A 24894-nucleotide genomic window follows, 5' to 3' on the forward strand; every position below is an offset into this window, starting at 1 on the left:
ATGTCTTTCTTAGACATTCATTCCAGGTGCTATCAGACAGCTGGTGGTGTGGTTTTGAATGTATCTTCATGATGGTGTGACATCCTTTTTAAAAAAATAATTTATTTGTTTTTATTATGTATATATCGGTGTTCAGCATGTATGTTTGTGAGGATGTTGGAACCCCTGGAAGTGGAATTACAGATAGTTGTAAGCTGCCATGTGGGTGGTGGGACTTGAACCCAGGTCCTCTGGAAGAACAGCCAGTGTTCTTAACCACTGAGCCATCTCTCCAGGCCCCGGTGTGATATTCTTAATGGACAGGAACATGGTGAATGTTTTGCCTGTGGTACAGCTGCTTCTCAATACTGGGTGTAACTCTTCCATACCCTTCTACAGAGATTTAGCCTGTCCCCGGGCTCTGCCTCATCCTCTGTATTCCACAGAACAACTTATACCAGTAAATTTACAAAAAGACTCCAATGACCTCGATCATGTATGATTGTCATTCATTGTAGTTCATGATCAAGATCAGCTTAGGGAAGGAAAAGGTTGTTTTGGTTTACACTTTCAGTTCAGACGTCATCACTAAGGGAGGACAGCGTGGGAGCTCAAGGCAGGAACCACACTGCTTAGAGGCTTACTGCGTGAGCTGGCTCACTCGTGCTCAAGTTCAGCGTCCTTATTCCCAGACCACTTGCCCAGAGGATGCTACTCTGCACAGTGGGCTGGGGCCACCTACATCAATGATGAATCAAGGCAATCTCTCACACATATGCCCACAGACAATTTCCCAGCTGACTCTTTCCTCTCAGATGATGCCTGGCTGTGACCAATTGACAGTTAATGCTTACTAGAACTCAGGGATTTCTGGAGCTACTTTGCCAACTCTGTTTTGATTCCAGTGACACTAACCATGACTCATCGGGAGCTGAAGAAAGGCACATCTCAAGCTTGGTGCTTTCCGTACACTATCCTGATTCTCAAAGCCATCCCGATGACTATTCCATTATCTATTATTTCCAGGGTCAGTTCCTTAGTTTTCAAGGTATTGTCCATGTCATCTATCCTACCCTCTCACTATCTTTTATTACCTCAAATTCTGCTACTTCCTTCTTCTTTCTTTCCTCCTTTCCTTCCTCCTTTCCTTCCTCCTTTCCTTCCTCCTTTCCTTCCTCCCTCCCTCCCTCCCTCCCTCCCTCCCTCCCTCCCTCCCTCCCTCCCTCCCTCCCTCCCTTCCTTCCTTCCTTCCTTCCTTCCTTCCTTCCTTCCTTCCTTCCTTCCTTTTGGTTTTTCAAGACAGGGTTTCTCTCTGTAGCCTGGGATGTCCTGGACTCACTTTGTAGACCAGGCTGACTTTGAACTCACAGAGATCTTCCTGCCTCTCCTTTCTTGAGTGCTGGGATTATAGGATACAGGCATGCACCACTGTGGCCAGCTAAATTCCTGACATTTCTGGGTGATGTTCCTTTGCTCCACAATCAGTAAGGCTTTACTTTCCTGTTTTTATTTTATTTTTATTTTTGAGCAGTCTACCTACCCAGTAGGTTACAGAATTAACAGTCTCCTCAAAACTCAACTTTGCTTTAATTGAATTTTCCTGGGATGCATTTGTTTATTTTTTAAAATTTTGTGTTTAATAATTTGTCTTCTCTGCTGTGCTCTTGAAGTTAAGGTTTTCTTGAGATAGATGCACGGGTGACGTCTTTTCAGCTTTCCTTCTTTCAGAGCATGGGTGTTTAAGACTACAGCACTGGCCAGGCAGTGATAGTGCAGGCCTTTAATCCCAGCACTCAGGAGGCAGAGGCAGGTGGATCTCTGTGGGTTCAAGGAGAGCCTGTTCTACAGAGTGAATTCTAAGTCAGGGCTACACAGAGAAACCCTGTCTGAAAAGCATAAGCAAGCAAACAAATGAAAACAAAACAAAAGACACCATTGCATCTAAACACCAAGTTAGCTACTACAAATTTTGATACATTATGTTATGGAAAAGTTTTAAAATTTCTTATTTCCATTGTGAGATTTTCGTTGAATAGCATTTTTTTTTTTAAGAATAAGTAACTGGAAATTTTATTTCCAGTGGTATGAAGGTTTTATAGTTATTTTTTGTTTTTCTTTTAGTTATTTTTTTCTATTGGTTTCTAGCTTGATTTAGCTGTAACAGAGAACATACTCAGCGTAATTTAGATTCCGTGAGTTTGCTGCATAGATAATCATTTTAGACTGTCTGTGTTTTAGAATACCCCAGTTGAGAAGTGTGTGTACTTGTTGAAATGTGCTGCATACACTGCGTAGGTCTTGTTTATTCACCGCTCAAACCTTTTACTTGATATTTCTTGCCGCTTCTATTAGCATTCAGATCTCTAACCAAATGTGCCTCCTTTTAATTGTTTTGTTTTTCATTGCTCAAAGTTTTCTCCACTGGTATAGTTATACTTCTGTAGTTAATACTGCCTGTAAGACATCTTCCATTCCTTTCTCTGCCACACTCTCTGTGACGGAAAATATGTTAAGCAGGATGTGCATACATGCAGGTATGTGCACACACATGTATTAATCCAGCCTGGGTCTTTTTTAATCTTTCAGCTTGAGGATTTAGATACTTTTTATTCAGTGAGTGTAATTACTAAAATATCATCAGCTTGCAACTTGCTTTCCAATTATCTAACCCACCCATTCAGTAGTGACCATGAACTTCGTAACTGTGTTTCTGAATTAGGAGAAGTTGCCTGAAGTTGATGCTTTCATAGTGCCCACGTGCTGTGGGCACCACACAAACACTCCCACCTCAGCATCATTGCCTCCCTCTCTTGTCCTGCCCTATTTTTGTCACATATTTTAATTCTCCATATGTTTTAAGTCTCAGAAACGAGAGTCTTGTCCAGTTCTGTGGCTACAAATACTATCTAGATGTTGGTGACTTTCCAGGTTGTACTTTTAATCTTGACTTGTCTTTGTACTTTTTTTTTCTTTTTTGTGTTTTTAAATTTTTTATTTCTTAAAATTTAATTTTATTTATATATTTATTCATTACAATTTATTCACTTTGTATCTTCCTTTGTCTCCTCCCAGGCACACCCACCCTCCCTCTTCTCCCCCTATGTCCTTTCCCTAGTCCCCCGATAGGGGAGGACCTCCTTCCCTTCTATCTGATCCTGTCTTATCAGGTATCATCAAGGCTGGCTGCGTTGTCTTCCTCTGTGGTCTGGAAAGGCTGCACGCCCCAGGGGAAGGTGATCAAAGAGCAGGCCACTGAGTTCATGTCAGAGACAGCCCCTGTACCCCTTACTAGGGTTGGAACCTGAAGAGCCAATGTGCTTTCGTCTTTGTACTTTAATCTTACAGAACTCAGACCTATATCAGTCTCTCCGCTTGGCTATGTAGGAAGCACAATGCAGAGCTTACTAAACCAGACAGCACTCTGTATCTGCCCCAAGTGGCAAGCTATTCCTACTAAACATCCATGTCAGGAGATGTTGACCGCTTGTGCTCTGTCATTCATAGGAAAACCCTAACAGCCATTCATGGTCTATTTCCTCGTCTCCACCCTGAGAGCCGGTTCTCATCTCAACGTATATTTTGAATATGTTTATTTCCTTCTGTCCTCATTCGTCCAGGGTGCTTTTGTCTCTTGCCACATTCTGCTAGTTTGTTCATCTGCCTCAGTTCTCTTCCAGCTCATCCTCCACAAAATGGTCTTTAAAAATTCAGATAACTTCCAACAAAGTCTGGCGTGTTGCAAAAACACGATAAATATTCCCTAAGAGAATAGATTGATGGATGGATTAATGGATGGATGAGTGGATGATGGATAGATTTAATAGTTTGATGGAAGTTTTAGAACAGGGGTTCTCCACCTGTGGGATATGACCCCTTTTAGGGTTGAAGGACCCTTTCACAGGGGATCACATATCAGATATTTACATTACAATTTCGTAACAGTGACAAACTAACAGTTGTGAAGAAGCAACGAAAAAATGTATGGCTTGAGCTCACCACAACATGAGGAACTGTATTAAAGGGTTGCAGCATTAGGAAGGTTGAGAACCACTGCTCTAGAAAGTCATTATTTCATGCAGCTTTACTCCAGACCCAGGAATAGTGTCAGCCTTTGCTTTCTAGCTGGTCCTGCTGAAAGCCAACAGCTGTGCTTTGCCAAATGTCACAAGAGACATTATAACATACCTGTATTGTATATGAGTAGGGCCATAGAACCCTTTTAGAATTTTATGTGTGTGTGTATATGTGTGTTCATGTGTGTACACATGTATATATGTGTGTTCATACACGTGGAGGCCAGGGGTTGAGGTCAGGTATTCCCAGTCACGCCCCAGTGCTTTTTTTTGAGAGGGTTTCTCATGGAATCTGCTCATGGATCAACTAGGCTGGCCAGCGAGCTCCAGGGGCCCTCCTGACCTGCCCACCCCAAGCACGGGGAATGTGCTGCAGTGCCCCACTTTTCCTTGGGGCCGAGGACGTGAATTCAAGTTCCCATGCTTGCACAGCAAAGCTCTTAAGCAACTGCCCAGCCCTTTTCAATGCAATATGAAGTTGCTAAACAGACTGTGGTGGTTGGTTTTGTTATCTTCTTTTTTTTTTTTTTTCTCATAAGGTAATCCTGCTTCTATTTCTTTTTTTTCCTTTTTTTAATTTTATTATTATTATTATTTTCTTATCAGTTACATTTTATTTACTCTGTATCCCAGCCGTGTCCCGATCCCTCATTCCCTCCCAGTCCCTCCCTCCCTCCCTCATCTCCACCGTGCCCCTTTCCAAGTCCACTGATAGGGGGCACCTCCTCCCCATTCATCTGATCCTGTTTTATCAGGTATCTTCAGGACTGGCTGCAAAGCCCTCCTCTGTGGCCTAATAGGACTGCTCCTCCCTTCGGGGGTGGGGAGACCAAAGAGCCAGTCATTGAGTTCCTGTTAGAAATAGTCCTTGTTCCCCTCACTTTGGGAAACCAATTGGTTACTGAGCTACCACGGGCTACATCTGAGTGGAGGTTCTAGGTTATATCCATACATGGTCCTTGGTTGAATGTCAGTCTCAGAAAAGACCCTGTGCCCAGATATATTTGGTCCTTGTGGAGCTCCTATCCTTTCCCCAACAGACTAACTCCAGGCAAATGGTGGGACCTAGAAAAGATCATTCTGAGTGAAATATCCCAGAAGGAGAAAGACAAACACGGGATATACTCACTTATATAGACCTATAAGATATGATAAACATAATGAAATCCATACACCTAAAAAAGATAATCAATTGAGTGGACATGGGGTAAGATGATCAATCCTCGTTTAGAAAGACAGATGGGATGTGCATTGAACGTATGACAGGAGTCTACTGAGCGCATCTGAAAGACTCTAACTAGCAGTGTTTTCAAAGCAAAGACTCATGACCAAACCTTTGCAGAGTACAGGGAATCATAAGAAAGAAGGGTTTTGTTATCTTCTGAGGTCTCCTGTAAAAACACGATTTCCCAAACCCAACAATACTGACAAAAATCAACCGTCTATGTACTATGGCAAGAGTGAGAGGAGGAGGTCCCCTCTGCCATCCATTTTCGCTGGATCTTAAGCATGTGAGTTCTCCTTTTAAGACAATAAGCACCGTAAACAGTAATATTACGCACACCTCAGGGATGTTAGAGGACCAAGAACTTAGGCAAAGCATGCATGCGGAACACCTGTCAGGGGCAACTGTGGTTATTAATCCTAATAGGCTGAAGGTGTTTTCATTAAGGCTTTCATGAGGACATTTTGTTTCTGTTTTTCTTCAGAGTTTTTGCATCCATTCCTCCATTCCTCCACTGAGGGACATCTAGGTTGTTTCCAGATTCTGGCTATTACAAAGCTGCTATGAACATAGTTGAGCAAATGTCCTTACTGGGTGGTGGGGCAACTTTTGGGTATATGCCCAAGAGTGGTTTAGCTGGATCTTAACTTAGTGCTCTTCCCAATTTTCTCAGAAAGTTCTTGATTAATTTCCAAAGTGGATGTACAAGTTTGCACTCCTACCCCACCATCAATGGAGGAGGGTCCTTCTTTCTCCACATTCTCTCCAGCATATGTTGTCACTTGAGTTTTTGATCTTAGCCATTCTGATTGGTGTAAGATGGAATCTTGATGGAACAAAAAAAAAAGATCATCCTGAGTGAGGTAACTCAGAACAGAAAGACAGACATGGTATACACTCACTTGTAAGTGGATAGTAGCTGTATAATATAGGATAGCCATCTACAGATCTAAAGAAGCTAAACACTAAGGAGGACCCTTGGGAGGATGCTTAAATTTCATTCAGAATGGCAAACAGGATAGACACCAGAAGCAGTAGAAGAGAGGAAACAGGATGGGAACCTACTATAGAGGGTCCTCTGAAAGGATCCACCCAACAGGAGATCAAAGCAGATGCTCAGACTCACAGCCAAATTTTGGGCAGAGCACAGGGAGTCTTATGGAAGAAGAGGGGTGTGGGGATAGAGAGGCATGGAGGGGACAGGAGCCCCACAAGAAGAACAATAAAGCTAAAGGATCTGAGCCCGTGGGGTCCTACAGAGACTGATGCACCAACTGAGGACCATGCACAGAAAGGACTTAGACCCCCTTCTCAGATGTGGCCAATTGGCAGCTTGGTGTCATGTGGATCTCTGAGTGAGGGGAGCCGGGGCTGCCGCTATCATAACTCAGTTGCCTGCTCTTTGATCACTCGCCCCTGGTGATGCGGCTTTGCCAGCAACAGAGGAGGAAGAGGATCCAGGCAGTCCTGATGAAACTTTACAAGCTATGGGCAGATAGCAGAGGAGAACTCTCTCCTTCAGTGAACTAGGGGAAAAGGATAGGGAGAAGAGGGAGGGAGGTTGGGACTTGGAGGAGTTGAGGGAGGAAGCTTCAATCGGGATAGATAATGAATAAATTGTGAAAAAATATAACTAAAAGAAGTTGGAACAAAAAGAAGTTCATTCTCTAATCTTCATCCTAGTAAAGAATAAACAGAAGCATGGGAGAGTGAGGGGGAGGAGAGAAAAAGAGAGAAAGAAGAGGGATGAAGGAAGGGAGGGAGAGGGAAAGAGAGAGAGAGAAAGGGAGGAAGGAGGGGTCTTCCTGGGCCCTGTTGTCTGAATACGTAAACTGGGACTGAGACGGAGAAAATAAGGAACATTGCTTCAGGAGGCAGCTGAGCAGAAAGCTTACTGGGCCCCAAATGCCAGGCTGGCACACATTTACCATGTATTCCAGGGGCTGCTGGTGTCTTTCAATAGGGTGATGGCTGGGCTGGGTCAGTGGGAAGGGGCACGCTGGGTCAGGGAAGGCAGTTTGAGGCAAGTTCAACTGAAGAGAAGCAGTGACCGGAGTGAGTGCAAGTCCTTTCTGGAATGCTGAAGGGTCAGGACAGTCTCAGCCTCCTACTGAAACTGCCTACTGGGAAGAGCATAGAGCTGAGCAAAGAAACTGCATAATCCACGGAAAGACGGCCATTGCCAGAGGAGCTGGCTCTCAGTTTAGGACAGGGCAAGTTGCTCTTGTCTGGGTTCTTAAATCAGCAAATATTCATCGAATATCTGAAGTGCTAAGTAATTCAAGGAATTCAATGGCACTCAAGCAACAGTGTCTTCTGGTTCACAATACTATAGAAGGGACAATGCTACCGGCATGAGGGGTTTCTATAGATAGAGGCTCCTCTGGTATCCACAGAATCCAGCCCTGGAGCAAAGGTCAGAGTTCCTGTCTCTGCCTGGGCATCACAAGCTGACCGAGTGAGTTAGCCCAGCCAAACTGCTCTGCAGAAGCCTTCTCGGGGCTTCTGTTTCTTAATCTCAAATCCAATTACACCTTGTGTGCTTCCTGCAAGACTGATACATAAGCTCTCTAAACCATAATTGTTTTTGCCTTGTAGCTGGTTAATGGTCCTAGCTTAAAAAAAAAAAAAAAAAAAAAAGCTTCACAACAAATCCAGAATGAGATTGTTTCCCATTTACTGAAATTTTACCTGATAGGTGTCAGTCAGCGAAGAATGGGGAGTGTCTTAGAATGGGGAAAATGCTCACTGCACTTATCCTTCAGACAGCATAAGACATTGGGAGATGCTTTTTGTTTGCATTCAGTTAGCTTGACCTCTTCCCCCATTGATCGTGATGCTATGTGTTGTTAGGAATGGGGCACATGACCTTGTACATGACAGACAAGCATTCTACAGTTGAGCTAGAGCCCACACCTTTGTTGGTTTGTTTCCTTTCTCACCATGTCACCAGACTGCCTTCAAACATCCGAGCTCAAGAGATCTTCTTGCCTCAGTCTAGAAGCTGGGTTTACAGACACTCACCACAGCACCCAGCCGAGTTCCAGAGAAATATGACACCTGCAGAGGAACTTAAGCAGTGGACACCAGGCTGCCCTAAATCTCCATGAAGTAGCAGAAGTGGTCCAGGAGGAGTTGATCCCTATTCAAGGGAACAGGATACACAAATAGACAAGGCAGCCCCAAACTGAACTGCAGAATACATGGTGAATCAGATACCGTTTGGGATTCACATGTGAGGAAACTCCCTGAGTACTTGAGCCAGTGAGAACATATTCAGGCAGGTGAGTATTGGCCTTAACAGAATGTGAATGTGTGTGTCTGCAGAGACAGGAGTTGAGAGGCAATTGAGAGGATAAGAATAATGAGTATGGCGTCCACCAGCTCTTCAGGAGTAAGATGTCATAGGGAATGTTGTGCCTTTTTGGAAAAATGCGTCATGGAAAAATTCAGAATAGCTCACCACTGTCCTGAGATTTTCAGGGTCAAGACCTCAACTTCTAGCAATGGCATATTTGTGACTTGCACGTCACTGCGACTATAACTCATGGCAGAAACAACTTGACGGAGAGGAGGTTTATTTTGCCCCGTGATTTCAGATGATCTCAGCCCATCACAGCAAGGAAGGCTGGCAGCTTGGCTAAGTCCATGGACAGGAGTGTGTGGTGAGGCCTGTTTACATGGAGGTGGCCTTGAAAGCAGAGACTTGCCAGAAATGGGGATCTGGCTGCAACCAACAAAGGTTCAGCCAAAGCTACTCACCTGCCCATTTTAGCTACCACCTTGTCAAGGTACCACAGCCCCCCCCATCCCAAATATCACCACCTGCTGTGGGGCAAACACTCAAAACACACAGCTGTGAGTAACATTTTCTCCTCAACCATGACAGAGGCTTTGGCAGGTAGCCCACCACTGCCTGCTAAACATCCGTAAACTTCTGACCCACGAGTGTTAGCTTTTGACATACTTTTTTTTTCCCTCAAGTAGAACTTCAGTAACAACAAATCAGCAGATAAAGTTCCAGTTGAACTGGAAAATCAGAATCAAATGAGTATCAGTCTCAGGAATTTAGGCTGAATTCAGAACTTAAACCCTATTAAGCTTCCAGGATGTTATTGAATTATTTCTTAGGCTTAAACTAAACCATGATGTGGGGGTGAGGGCAGAAATTGATGGGTGCAGGGGTACAGATGAATTGAAGGAGTAATGTCTAGACATTCCACGTCTAGGTTCTATAGGGTAACAGTCATTGACAAGAATTAATTGAATATTTAAAATAGCTAAGAGAGAAGGTCCTGAATATTTCCAACACGGAGAAGTGAAGTATTTCTGAGGTGAGGGACATGGTGATGGTGACACTTTGTCCAGATGTACCAAGATGCCACACTGTTTCCCATCAGTGAAACTGTTTCCCAGCTGCCATAGGTTTAAATATGTGAAAAGAATTTTTATTAGGCAAATCAGGGTCTAGAGGTATGGCTCAGGGGTTAAAAGCTCGGTTCTCATAGGGGACCCAAGTTTGGTTCCAAGCACTCAAGTTGGAGAGCTCACAAACACCTGTAACTACAGATTCAGGGAGTCTGATGCCCTTTTCTGGCCTCTGTGGGCACCCGCTCCCACCCCCCACAGGTGGTATTTACTCATACAAACAGATGCACACACATGCACACACACAAATTAATAGTTAAACAATAACCTCATCCCCAAATTTGAATCACAGAAAACTTACAAATGAGTTTTGTGAAAACCGATTATTCTGGGAAACTCAAACTTTCTTTCAAGAGAATTGTTATGCTATTGAAATTTCTGATAATACATGAGATTCTTCTGTTTTTCCTTCTCAGACCACTCAAGCACTGACTGGTATGGATGCGGGGGAGGGGGAAGAAAGGAAAATCCTTTTAGGAGGGTAAATTAAGTTAAGTATGACTTGCACTGAGGACAAACTGAGCCACAGCAAAGTTCTGAACGTGGGCAGCGACGCCGTGAGCGCTGCTCGGCTGGGCAGTCCCAGGAGAGTCATGTAAGGAGACACAGAGGCTCAGGGTGAGCTTCCAAAGCTGCCTGCGCCTTCTCATCAGCTTTGCTTAGGAACAGATCTGCTCATCAGCCTCTTTATTGAATGTAACAGCCTCCAATCAGGGCCTTCTTGTTCTGCACACCGTGCCCGGCCCTGAGGCGCAGGCTCTGTGGAAAATTTGGCCTCATAAAGAAGCTTGGGCACAAATTCAAGGTTGGGCGCAAGTTAGATCCTGTCGTCTGTGCAGCAAGAAAGATTTAGTTGTCACTTGGGTTTTAAGTCAGGCTCATTCAATATTTATGTGTTAGAACTTTTAGCCAAGAAACCCTTTAGGGTATATGTGAGGAAAGTTCTCAGGAGAACAGGGGGAGGGGTGTAGAGTTACCCTTCAGGCCCCAAGCCCCAAGGACATACTTGCTGACCAGGAGTCTGCTGTGATGTTACAGGACTCGGGACTGTAGCCCTTACTACTGGGACTGTTGGCAAACCTTAAGGCATCATTTATAGACTAACGTCCTCCCCAGACTCTTCTCCCCTATCGTCCTTTCTTCCCTGCCCTTCTCTCTTTTTCCTAGAAATTTCCCTTTATGAAAATGCTCATTATCATTTTAAAATTATAATTGTTGTTGTTGCTGTTGTTCTTGATACAGGATCTCTCTATATAGTCTTCACTGTCCTGGAACAAACTGGCCTCAAAATCACAAGAGATCCTCCTGCCTTTATCTTCCAAGTACTAGGACAAGCACCATCACACTTAGCTAAAAATCTTTGTTAAATTTTTTTTTCTTTAACTATGCAGTGATGGCACACACCTTTAATCCCAGAACTTGGGACGAAGAAGCAGGCAGATCTCTGAGCTCAAGGCCAGCCTGGTCTACAGAGTGAGGTCCAGGACAGCCAAAGCTACACAAAGGAACCCTGTCTCAAAAAGCCAAACAAACATATGAAAACAAAACCAAAACATGTACTTTTGAAAATGTTTTAAAGTTCCTAACAGGACCACATTGAATACATCCTGTGAATTATCTCATTAGTATCACTATGTAGCAACTGCTACTGTTAGCAGTGCAGAAGTTAGAAGGCAAATTTAGGAAGTCAAATATTTCAGAGTTCCAAAGAAGCAAAGCCAGAGTTCCACACATTCTCCTATCTAGAATATGAGCTTTTGGTCTTATACCCTATACTTCCACAGAAATGCCACCACAACATTCATTATCATCATAATCACTACCACCGTCACCACCACTACCATCTTCATGACCATCTTCACTACCACTATCATCATAACTTTCATCATCAATATTACCACCACCATAATCACTACCACCATTACTACCACCACCATCACCACCACACCCACCACCTGTACACAGACACACAAACACTAGAACAACAACAACAACAAAAAAAAAAAAACAGCTATAATCTCATGGTTTACAGGCAACCATATTAACACCCTAAAGTCATTCCTGGATAGGATGAAATGACACAGTGGCTTCCGTGTTGCCAGTGACTGCTTTTCTCTCAGCAAGACCATCTGAGCATTTCCAACATCACTGACTGTTCTACCTCAGCATCTTCTCTCTGGGATGGCTGGTTCCCTATAATGTATAATGTATAACAATGAATTGGCTGAAGAAATATCCCACCTTAAGTCCATTTCTGTTGAGGTCATGACCATTTACTAGCAAAATGCTACCATGGTTCACGTACCTCTGGCCTTGCTACTTTCTGTCAAATTGTCATATCTCTGGTAAAAGCACATGTTGAACAGTAGTTGGCATTCTGTCTGGTTGTAAAGCTACAATGCAGTGATTTCATCGTTATTAATTATTTTATGTTTTGGAATACAGTTAGTTTGCCTTTGACCTTTGCTCAAGATGAAGCTAAGTTTAGCTCTTCATAATACTACAAAATTATGCATCTTCATTTCCCTTTCAGTGTGGTTTAACTGTGGAACCTTCAAAATGCTTATAATTTAATGGCAAAAACCAAACCAAAACAAAACAAAAACAGTATAAATAGGTAGGGTCTAAAATGTGGTTAGGTCATGTAGAGCCACTTGTGAATTTGACTAGGGTCCTTTCAGGCTTAATGGGGACTTGATACTCCCTTTGGTCCTTCCTGCCTTCTGCCATGAGAATACACAGGAAGAAGGCCTTCACCAGATGCCTAAACCTTGACCTTAAAATTTCCAGCCTCCCAAGTACAGAGAAACTTTGGTTCTTTTAAAATTGCCCAGTCTCTTGGTATTCTGCCCATAGCAGAATAAGACAGCTTCAAATCTTTTAAAGAAGGTTTGATAGTCAGCAGAGTCAGTCAAGCATTTTGAGGAATCACTTCATGTGGCTGCCTGTCTTCATTAGTTAGCCACATGGATGAAGAAGCCAGATACCTCAGCAAACTGCAGGGATCCGTGCCCATCCACTTGGACATTTGGACATGTGACCAAGGGGAAAGGCATATCCAAAGTGAGGCACTCAGCTCTGATCTTCAGAAGGACTTATCAAGAAAGTCCTGACAAGCCAAAGTAGTTTGAATTCCAGCAACTCTCCTGATGCCCTTTTCTGTTAGGAGGAATGTACCATGTCTATTTGCTTGGGATCAGTATTTGTGGTAGCTTTGTTACTATAACAGGTAACTTATATACAAAAATGAAGGAAAGAAAGAAAGGAAGGAAGGAAGGAAGGAAGGAAGGAAGGAAGGAAGGAAGGAAAGAAAGAAAGAAAGAAAGAAAGAAAGAAAGAAAGAAAGAAACGTTTGTTTTTTGTTTTTTTTTTTCCTCAGTTCCAGTTGGTTCTAGTCCATGATCTAGTATCTCCATTTTGGATGTGTGGTAAAGCATCACATGATGGAGGAAGTCTGTGTCAGAGATAAAACTGACAGCCTCCTGGCTAGGAAATTGGCCAGCCGGAGGAAGAGAACAGAGTCCCATTATCTCCTTCAAAGGCCCATGCCTCTTGACCCAAAGACTCCCCTCCCGCCAGGCCCCACCTCTTAAAGGTTGCACCGCCTCTGGATAATGCCACTGTGAGGACCAGGCCCCACCTCTTAACACATGCACATAGGTGGACAGTCAGCACTAACATTACTGCAGAGGCGTGCGGCATTTACACATTCAAACGCTTGTCTCCTCATTTGGCAACTAGTGCAGCCGCTGAGAAGCACCTTAGGGCACAGTAGTAGGGGCTTCGATGCTGTTTAGTAGATTTCTCTTATCACAGAGGAAATTACCTCTTTGAATTTCCCTGGGCCTTTACCACGTTGGGTAAAATCTTCCAGTTCTATCAAATCTCTTGACTGTAAGCCTGGCAACTTGACACAACATATTCTCCGTTCAAAAAAAAAAAAAAAATTCTCAGTGTTATAGAAACCAGGGAGATGCTGAAGAGCAGAAAGGCTTTGTGATCCTTCCCACAGGCAGGCTTGAGTTGTTTCGTCAAACATTTCTTTATTGCCTAGGTATGCTGGACTCCAGTATCCTTTTTGAGATATTAGAACTTAAAGTCTAGAGGTAGAAATGGTGTTACAGTTTGGTGACAGCCGTGATGGAGGATGTCGTGGAGGCCTGGGGCAAAGCAGAGAAGCCCAGGTCTCAGCTGGAGGGAGAACCCTGGGGAAGGATCGGAGTGATTCCTCTTACTGCCATTTGAGCTTCTTACCTGTCTGTCTGTCTGTCTATCTATCTATCTATCTATCTATCTATCTATCTATCTATCTATCTATCTATCTATCTATCATCTATCTATCTGCTGTTCACTCTGGCCTGACCCGCAGGGCTCAGATAGTCTTTTTGCCTCAGGCTCCTAAGTAGCTAGAACTGCATGTGAACTATGCCTGGCTTCCCAGTGTATTTTATTCCAATCCTATCTCAGACGTATATACTATTTACTTAATTATATTTAAGTCAACTTTAAAGTGACTCGGTTCGTATCTTAGTGTTGCCTTAAGTCTACATATTTATAAGATAATGTGTCTGGCACATTAGTTATTTTATCCTAATATTTAGTAAAAGAATACATTCAAATTCTAGAAAAAAATGAAAAATTGAAAGAAAATCTTAAAAAGTAACTCACATACCTCCTATGAAATTAGTGCTCTTGACTGGGATATAATACTAACAGTGACAAAGCTGCTGAAAAATCTTCAAATAAGCAAGAATAGAGAGAATTATGTCTTTTTTTTTTTTAGCAGCATCCTTTTATATGGAGACTAGAACACAGCAAGGCTAGAATTGGGAAGAATGGTTAGGATGTTATTTGTATTTGATCCAAGGACAGAATACAAAAGCCAAAATTGGAATAGAAAGGCAATAGCCTGGGTTGTTAAATCACCTACAAAAGTCATTGAACATGGAGAGGTCAAGCTGGTGTCTACCTAGAGCCTTTATTCCTATGGTCTTCTGTTCTTGGTACCAGAAGGTACTCTATCAAACCCTCCCCTCAGGGCTCATGGACCCATGTGGAAGAGGAGGCAGAAAGAATGTAAGAGCCAGGGGGCATGGGAGACACAGGGAAAAAAGCTCTCTAAATCAACAGGACCGGCAAACGTATGAGTCCACAGAGACTAAGGCTACATGCACGCCTGCATGGGGCTTTCTCAAAGGGGGTCCTAGAGCTGGAAAGAACAGTGGATGCAAGCCTCCATCCCTAATCCAGAAGCTATCTCCCATCGGTAACCACTTGCAAATGAAAATTTAGTTTCCTCCACGGGAATCTCACTGGAAAAACAAATGAGTCTTAAGGGTAAGCTGCATGCCCAGCAGTAAACACCAACAGAAAATGACCTCAGTGCATCTTTGGAGGTTCCTTGTCTCATAATGTTCTATCAGGGCTTTAAAATATGTGTGTGTGTGTGTGTGTGTGTGTGTGTGTGTGTGTGTGTTTTCATTCTACAGGACCCTTGTGTATGTGTTATGTTTTCTAGTTTCTGTGGGATTCCTGATTATGTGAGCAGTGGGTCTCTTCATCTATATCTGTTTCTTGTGCCCTTTCATGGGCTCTTTTCCTGTTCGTTTGTTTTGTCCTATTCCTATGTGCTAGTTTTAATTTTATCTTATTTATTATTATCCTTTAGAAGCCTGTTTATTTGCTAATGAGAGACAGAAAGGAGGTAGATTTGGATGGAAGGGGTGGTCGAGAGTAAGTAACCTAGGAGTAAAGAGAGGGGGAACCATAATCAGAATGTATTATGTGAAAAAAAAATCTATTTCCAATAAAAGGAAAAGAGAAAGTTGTGAGGGGACTAGTCATTTCTAATAACACTAAGACTATGCATCTACAAGTGTAGATGGATTTGATTTTAGAGTTTAGACAAGGAAAGAGGAATTACAGATAACTTTAGGTTTCTCAGGTACATTTTAAAGAAATAAAAGTATTGAAGACTCTGAGGCTCAGTTGTGTGTCCATTTAAATTTTAAATATATTGAAGTATTTTACTAGGATCCAGGTGGAAGGGTTACATTTTGCAGGTAGACACTTGTGTCTGAGAGACGGGTGAAACCGTGAGGGCTGCATACCAGGGAGGAATGAAGCCACAAGGAAGTTGCTGAAAGAACAAGGAAAGGGAATGTAAGGGGAAAATGAGCCAGTGGATAGAACATTCAGAAATCATCAAAAGAACCTAAAGGACACAGAGACACTGGGGAACTGCAGAACGTACAGTGTCATGGAAACCAAGGAACCAGACAGCAGGAGGAGAAAGCAAACAGTGTCGGAAGTGCGAATGTCATGGCATGCAGGGCACAGAGTCTCAGATAGATAACCCCCTGAAGTTTCTTACTCAGAAGTTCCTGGTGAGTTTGAAAAGACATTTTCATGGGCCAGAGCAGAAGCCAGTCTACTGTGGATTGGGAACCATATAGGGGTGGAAATGAGAAGACAAGAGTCTATAAACCCAAATATGGAGGAAAAAAATGCAGAAGAAAGGATCAGCAGCCAGTGTGGAGCTAGAATGATGGTTCTGAAAATTTCCTTCCTCTCCAGCTGCCTTGGTTGTGTTTATATGCATGGGGAACAGAGCCACTTAAAAGGCAGGGTGTATCTCTAATGGAAAGGGAAGTCTAAATACAGTTCCTGGGAAAGAGGGGCTGGATGTCAGGGGTGAAGCAGTGAACCTTGGAGGAGAACTCAAGATGCCTTTCTTCTGAGGCCAAAAGTAAGGAGGCAGCGATGGGCTTGGATACAGGTAATGCAGGGTTGGAAGATTCCCAGTGTGATGGGCTCTAGCTGGCTGTTGTGCTTAACAAGTAAAGACAGGGAAAGCCATTGGTGTGGAGATTTCAGGGCTCTGCAACTCACTAGAATACCTGTTGCTATGGCCAAAAGAAGAGGCAATCATTAGACTCAGCATGAAAAAGGGAAGGTGTTAGATTTTTATTCTTTCAAAGGAAAAAAACATGGTTTAGAAAACAAAAAACATACGTCACCATGAAATGTCTTGTCCAGCACACTCTTGAAAATACCAGGCTTGGAACAGTGCATGTCATAGTGTTGATTAAACAGGACAGGCCTCTAGTGTGTCCACCTTTGAGATAGAGACTTAGAGTCAAGGAATAGGGGACCTCTTTCACTATGGTGTGCTGGGAACTCTTCCTTGGTGGACACGCCAAGTACAGTGCTGCTCAAAGCTGGGAACAACAGACCACAGGAGAACCTGCCTCTATCCTCCTTGGAATCCAGGTACAAGGAGGCCCACGCAATAAAGCTCTGTGAGCACCGCAAAGCTCCTTGCTCAAAGTAACACCCATGAGATCTGTATGACTGTATTGGCTTTCAGTTTGTATTTGTTCATTTACACCAAAGGACCTGCATCTAGGCATTATGCTGGTCACTGCCAGAAAGCATGAGAGCACACTCTTCATATATACGGAGCCTGCTCTACTAAATATTTTAATGCACTGCGAAGAAAAGTGGAAGACAGAGTTCTTCAAATGCTAACTGCCAGATATGAAACAAAGGTACCAGCTTTACATTCTGTAGCATGTGCCCAAGTGACAGCACGTTATAAGAGGATGAAATGAAAGCAGAGGCTGGCAGAGAATAGCGCCCAGGTGACAGTAGGACATCTTGACCTTTGTCTGGGTCACTGCCAGCACAGACTGAAGACATGTCAGATCCTCGCGCTCAAGGATTCCACACTGTGCAGAAGGCCATCGGAATAAAGTTTCTCCACAACAGACCTCTGGGGCTTTCAAGTTCCTTTCCATTGGCAAGCTTCCAGATGGTGGAGGCTGGAACAGTGTGATGCAGCCTCTAGGGAACATTCCAAAACACACTTTCCAATGCTGATGTGAATCTAGGACAGACAAGCTTGCCTACCTGAGAGCTAGACTTAGGAACAGTCATAAAGCAGCAGGACCTGAGTCTCACAAATAGCCCTCAATAGTCTCGGCACGTTAAGTTATACCCCACTCATCTGGAGTAAGCTCAAACGCTGCTGTAAAGTGTTCAAGTCAGAAACCATGGCAGCTTTCATTAATTTTGAAGTTTGAATGACTTCAGCCTCAGACATGGAATGTTTTCCTTTAAAGTTTTGTTAACTCCACCCAGTCGATGTAAAAATGAAAACGAGTATCACTGATGAATGCATACAAGTTTCTTAAATTCAAATAAGCAAAGGTGTGAATCGCCTTTGAAATCTGCTAACAAAATACATAAACTCACTCTGGTTTACTTTTTAAATAAATACTGAAAACTTTTAAACATGGTTTTACTGGCGACAGGACTTTAATCTTGTTTCACATTTTTTTATGGAAAGCCAGGCACTGTGGCTCTGGCCTGTCATTCTAGTGCTTAGGAGACTGAGGCTGGACAACCGCTGTGAGTTATAAGCCAGCCTGGGCCACACTGTGAGTTCTGAGCCAGTTTAGGCCACAGTCTGAGAGTCTGTCTCAGAAACTGAACACAGAATAAATGAAATAAACTTTCTGATTTAAATCAATGAATTTTGATCATGCGTAAATGTCAGAGAGATGCCTGCTGTTGAAGCTGCCCCAGTTCCTGTAGGGTCCCGAGGCTGTCAGTTGCTCAGTAGCACAGGAAAGAGTGTCTGCTGAGCTCACCTGCTAATGAGGAAAGTCCCGGGTGCCAGTTCCAGTCACGTCTCAGACTGCATCTGTGTGAATCACCTAACGAGATCTTAGTCACAAAGGGCTCAGATGACACGATGCAGAGGATGCAGAACCTGAGCACTGTCACAATGATGGAGAAGCTGCTGAGCACACACGCACTGTCTTCACAACAAAGGGGAATAGAATTGAGGAAAGCATGGGAGTGTGTGCCTGTAATTGCAGCTAATCCAGAGGCAGGAGGACTGCTTCACCTCAAGACTTCAAGGCCAACCTGGCAACATAGTGAAGTTCCTCTCTCTTAGAATTTAAGAAGACAGTACGAGCAAAAACAAAAGAGCAAAGCCTGAAGTTTGATTTTAAATCCTCATGGCAAGATCTGAAGATCAGTCTGATATTGGTCTATCTATCTATCTATCTATCTATCTATCTATCTATCTATCTATCTATCTATCTATCCATCCATCCATCTATTCTTCTGTTGGCTATGATGTAAAATTCCTTCAGGTCCACATACAGACATTTGTCCTCTTGTGGTGGTAATAAGAAGTGAGGCCTTTGGGAAATTGCTATGTCGTGTCTACTGCTTCATCTTGTTTCATATGATGGCACATCCGGGGGCTAACAGCACAAAGCTCTATCTTAGATATGGAGAAGAGGCCCTTGCCAGACACCATTGTGAGTGCCTTGAGGCTGAAGTTTCAGACCCCATTTTTGTTCTTTTAAAATTTCTCAGTTCTGTTATTTTATTAGAGTAGCACAAGTGGACTAAACTATTGTATGTGTATCATCATCCATTCATCCCACCCACACACACATCATCCATCCACCCACCCATGTATCATCTGTCTGTATGTCTGTCTCTTTTTCTCCACCTCTTGTTGGCAAGCCTCGTTCTCCTGTATTTCACAGCATATTAAATCTCTTCTTTATTTAGTAACGCCCTTGCAACTGAAATTCTTTTTTTTTAAATTTATATGTTCACTTTACACCCAATCATAGCTTCTCCTTCCTCTCAACCATTTCCCTCTCCCCACCCTCTTCCTCCTGTCCCTCTTCTTCTTCTCCTTAGAAAAGGGGATCCTTATCCCCCAAACGACCTCAGCACATCAAGTCGCAGCAGGACTGAGCTCATCCTGATCCACTGAGAACAGGCAAGGCATCCCCACTAGGGGAAGTGCTTTTCTATGAGACACAACGACCATCATGGAGTTCAGAACTCAGTTCTCAGCAGAAAGGAAACCAGGTTTTTGTTAATACCTTTGTTGATTCTCATTCAGCAAGGTCTAGGACCATATGCTCCCCTAACGCCTCCTCGTTTTAACTCTTGATTGAGTTTACAAGGTTAGCAAGGGCTACAGCTAGGAAGACTCGGTAACTCTGGTCTCCTCTTCCCCCATTTATACATCTAAGGAGATGCAAGCAGATTTATTGAGACAGGCTTCCTGCAAACTACAAATATAGCCCTACCCTTCCTCTCCAGGCCCTCCCCTCCCCCCAGTTAACTGACGGGAATCCCTTCCTATAGAGTGTGTGTTAGATAGCAAACGCTGGGATGATAGGGATTCAACTTGTTATTTCACAAATAAGAAAAGCAATTATACATTTCTGAGCCATGATGACTGTATCTGAACTGGCATTGTCTAGTTTTTAAATGTATTACTAGTTGAAAAAAAAAAAGGCTAATTGAAAAAAATTTAGATCCAGGAATATCTTGTACATATTTAAACTTTCCTATACACAGAAAAAAACCCCCACAAAACTCTAGGTGTGATAGTTCATGTCTGGAATCTCAGCAGTCTGGGGACAGGAGGCAGGAGGATTATTGCAAATTTGGGGTCAGCCTGGGTCTAGGTAGTGAGGCCTAGGACAGCCAGGGCTGTATTTTGTCTCAAAATACCAAAACAAAATGAAACACAATGGTAAGATTGGACACCGTAGCATGTTGATAGGTTTTGTGACAAAGCCCCAGGGCAGGAAGGCTTGGCTTTCAGCCTGTAGCACTGTATGGGAAGGTGGTGGAACCTTTAGGTGGCCTAAAAGCCTAGAAAAAGGCAGCTTCATCAGTGAAATCAAGGCCTTGAAGGGGAGAATGACATCTTGGTCCCTTCACTTATGGCTGCCTCCTGCTGGAACAACCTCCCTTGCCACGTGCTCCTACTCTGAACTATTTACCCAAAGCCCAGTTCAACAGGGACAAAAGACAACAGACTCAACTACAAAACAATCTGCCAAAGGAAAACTTCTCCCTTATTAAATAAATTATCTTGGGTATTTTGTTACAGCAATGTAAGGCAGACCATACAAGGTTAATGTGTATATCCAACCTTAGGTCTTTCATTTCCCCATTTCAATTTGTTCTATGACTCCTGGGCTCACTTACTTGTGGCACTCTGTCTTAGACTGCTGTCATGTAATGCTGTAGGAACAATGACCAGCAAACATGCACACTGTGTTCAAACAGCAAACACCTGAGACCTGCTGCTGCGGATAAAACGTGAAGACTCGCCTGGTTTTCTTCCTGCAGCTTGGACATTTTCCCTGAGTTCACGTGTCAGTCTGTCTTTTCTACAGATTAACAGTTTGCATAGGAAATGCCGAGTAAATGTTTTTTTTTTTTTTTTTTTTACAAAATATGTGGAGTTGAGAGTCTAGCTAAAAAGATTATAGGAAAAGATAACTGTTCCAGAATGAAGATCAGTGTGGCTGAGGTCGGGACAGGGAAGAGAGGCTGAGTGAGTCATGTTTTCTGTGGAATTATCCTGAAGTCAGGAATCACAGTGCTTCAAAGGTCTCCAGACCCAATCGAAGTGAAGATTACATAACACAAAGATTCCTACCCAACTGGCAAGGGAGAAATGGAAACCTAGCATTTGATTCCATTGAAGTAGTTCTTTTCTTCAGATTAAATTATTGATGTGTACAAAAAAGACTGATGTCTTAATTAAAATATCATTTTATGGATAGTAGATTATGTCTCATAAACTAATATACAAAATGCTACTTTACAAATCCCAGTAGCATTGGTTAATTAGTTCTCTCACTTAGAAGCTTTAATTGGCTAACTTCTTTCTCTTCCTTCCTTCCTTCCTTCCTTCCTTCCTTCCTTCCTTCCTTCCTTCCTTCCTTTCTTTCTTTCTTTCTTTCTTTCTTTCTTTCTTTCTTTCTGTCAAAAGAGACCTAAGAAACATATGAAGTGGAATGTACTGATGAGAAAAATGACATTTTATACGAAATTCAGGTTAACGTCACGGAATGTCCATGGTAAAGTAGCATCAACCATGGCCTTACCCTTTAACTTCAAGGCTTCTAATACCTTTGAATCAGCAGTCACATCGCTCACCAGCTTGATTTCGATATTTTGCGATGTCAGTTGGAGCAATTTCTCAAAGAGACGTTGTCCCTGGGAAAAATATTGAGAGACAAAGAAAGAGAGAAACCTAAATGTTTGCCATTTGGGGTTGAAGTAAACTTTTTAAACTTTATGTATTGGGTTTATAAAAAGCAAGTGCTTTAATGATAGATATTCACAGATGTGTGAAATTCTGAGTTTCATGACTAGAATAGAAACATGAATGTAGATGGATCCTGTCTTTTCGAGTGCCATACAACTTAGCGATGTGCAATAATAATTTTGATAACACAATACAAAATTGACTTCCTTTGCTTTTAAAGCTGTAGGTATCTGCACATAAAGAGACCATTTAAAAAGTCAGTAGTCGCATTTGACACAGAAAGAGCAACTGGTTTTCTGATTTACAAACTGTGATTTTCAAGCTCACTGGTTTCTGGCTCCTCCCTTTGTAAATACAGACTATCTGTACCTCGAAAGGTTTCTCTAATGCCATCAGAGATCATTGAAACTACTGTGAACACTTATGATCTACTTCATCTTGTTTAAAACCCACTTCACTGAACGGAACAAAGGTTCTATATAAAAAGAAATAAGAATGTAAAATTCAGGCTTTGCTGGTAAGAGTCTCACAAGCATATAACCTTTATGAGATTTACTTCGGGAAGACTGAGTGTCCAGGTAGGGTCTTATCTCCAGGGATGAGACTACAACATTACAGAATTTGTTTTTTCCTCTGTATTTAGATAGACACTTATCTTAAAAAGAAACTGGTCTATTGTTATCGACTTTCATGTTGGTACCTATGGACCTCAAACGCAGACACTTTCAAAAGAGCCAGCCAGATAAGAAGGTTTAGGTCTTAATGGGCCCCAAGTGCACCATTTTATCGGGATAAGCTATCTTATCCCGATAAAAATCTGTGGTTGGTAATGATTATTTATAAAGCATTTGGTGATTGGGAGGAGTTGATGAGGCAAATGAGATGCAAATGGGGATTCAAATGAGCATGCAAACGAGCATGCAAATGAGAATCCAAGCAGTGATTCCTGAAAAACCTCCTTATGGAGGAAAAAGATCAAAGATTAAAAAGTCTTAACACTCCAAGGAGCTGCTGTGACAGCTGACAGCAGAAAAGGGTGTCTGGCACAGTCAGCCCTTGTGAGCGCTAGCCTGGAGCTGGCCAGCAGCTTAAATTCTATATCCCTTGGGCACTGGAGGACACCCTCTGCCATTCAGCCTTTTAGTGGAGGTGAAGTTGCCCAGAGTGGCGCTTACCCCAGACCCTCAAAGTTCTCTGTGCCCCAGAGTCTGGGGGCATCTTCACCCCTAACAGACAGTGTGCGTATGTGTGTCTATGTGTGTGTTAGGAGGGGAGAGGGACAGATGTGTAGCTGACAGATGCAAACACCTTTTAACAAAGCCCTAAATAGAAAAGAAAGTAGGGGAGGGCCACCCCTGGCTGCTGTTTGCTGCTCTTGGTATGCAAGGCTTATTTTTTCCCTTACAGTTTTATTTTCCTTTAGTGTGTTTATTTGTGTATGCACTCCATGGATACTGGGGTCAGTGGAGGCCAGAACGAGATACCAGATGTCCTGGAGCTGAAGTTATAGGCGGCTGTGAGCTGCAGGATATGTGCTGGGAACTGAACATGAGTGCTGGGAAGACCATGAGTCTTCTGGAACAACAGCACATACTCTTAAACACCAAGTCTCCTCTCCGTTCCCCTTGGTGTGTGAATGTTTCATGAAGGCACAGGTAACGAGAGGCTTTGTATAGAATATGAGGGCAAGTCTTCATTGGGAGGCTTATGACACTTTCTGATCCACATCAGCAGCTCTTCCTTGTCAGCTTTGGCCCCGTGCTGCACCTGCCACAGACCGCTGAGGGTCTTGTGTTCTCTGCACTAGGTCAGCATGTATTCACACAAGTAGGTTGCACTATCCCTTTCACACAAAACCCCACTTCATGTTTCGCCAATATCTTATAGATAGTGGACCAGTATTTTCTCTTAAGTTCTTCTTTTTTTAATTTTAGTTAGCAAAATATATTTAGCACAAAGAAAATAGAAGTTGTCACCTATACTGTCTTTATTCTGTTTTTAATTTTTAAAAATCTAATTTTTTAATTTATTCACTTTATATTACGATCGTAGCCCTCCCCCTTATCTCATCCTGGTCCCACCCTCTGTCCTTCTCCCCCTCCTCGCAATGCCCCCTTCCCTAGTCCTCAGAAAGCAGAAAGGGTGAGTCCTCCCTCCCTCCCAACTGACCCCGGCCTATCAAGTCTCATCAGGACTGCCTGCATCCTCTTCCTCTGTGGCTTGGCAAGGCCACCTCACCAAGGGAAAGTGATCAAGGAGTAGGCAAGAGAGTCCATGTCAGAGACAGCAACTGCTCCCCTTACTAGGGAACCCACATGGACTTTAGCTCTGTACCCCATTTTTAAAATTGGATTATTTAGTTTAATGGTGTTTAATTTCTTGAGTTCTTTATATTAGCCCTCTATCGGATGTAGGGTTGGTGAATATCTTTTCCCAGTCTGTAGACTATCATTTTGTTCTATTGACAGTGTCCTTTGCTAAAGCTTCTGTTACTAAAGCTCCTGTAAACAGAAGCTTTTGAAAAGTCCCATGTATTAATTGTTGATCTTAAAGGCTTAGCTGTTGGTGTTCTGTTCAGGAAGTTGTCTCCTGTGCCAAAGAGTTCAAGGTTCTTCCCTACTTTTTCTTCTAATAGATTTAGTGTGTCTGGTTTTATGTTGCGGTCTTTAACTTAGACTTTAATTTTGCAATAAATAAGGATCTATTTGCATTTTTCTACATGTAGACATCCAGTTAGACCAGCACCATTTGTTGAAGATGCTGTCTTTTTTCCACTGTATGGTTTTGGCTTCTTTGTCAAAACTTAGGTGCCCATAGGTGTGGGGGTTTATTTCCAGGTCTTTGATTCAATTCTATTGATCCACCATTCTGTTTCTATGCAAGTACCATGCAGTTTTCATTACTGTTGCTCTATACTATTTTTGATGACTGTTTCTTTTTTCCTTAAGGGTTATGGGACTGTTTAACTGTTTAAGTGATCTTGATTTAGTTTTGGTAAGTGAAATCTTTTGAGAAAATTATCCATTTCCTTTATGTTTTCCAATTTTGTGGAATACAGGCTTTTGAAGTAAGAC

General features: G+C 42.7%; 1 protein-coding gene across 5 annotated transcripts in view; it reads right to left on the bottom strand.

The window, feature by feature from the left end:
* The window catches only part of Pld5 (phospholipase D family member 5), a 331271-nt gene that overhangs the window by 94830 nt on the left and 211547 nt on the right, over positions 1-24894 (bottom strand). For 4 of the 5 annotated variants that reach the window (XM_060364739.1, XM_060364742.1, XM_060364741.1 and 1 more), the window contains exon 4: positions 21657-21768. In XM_060364739.1, coding sequence (XP_060220722.1) covers positions 21657-21768 — 112 coding nt within the window. Of the gene's footprint in view, positions 1-21656; positions 21772-24894 lie in introns of those variants that run through there. The other variant, XM_060364743.1, reaches the window with a different exon arrangement.

This window comes from Meriones unguiculatus, chromosome 11 (genome assembly GCF_030254825.1).
Source record: "Meriones unguiculatus strain TT.TT164.6M chromosome 11, Bangor_MerUng_6.1, whole genome shotgun sequence".
Lineage (NCBI taxonomy): Eukaryota > Metazoa > Chordata > Mammalia > Rodentia > Muridae > Meriones > Meriones unguiculatus.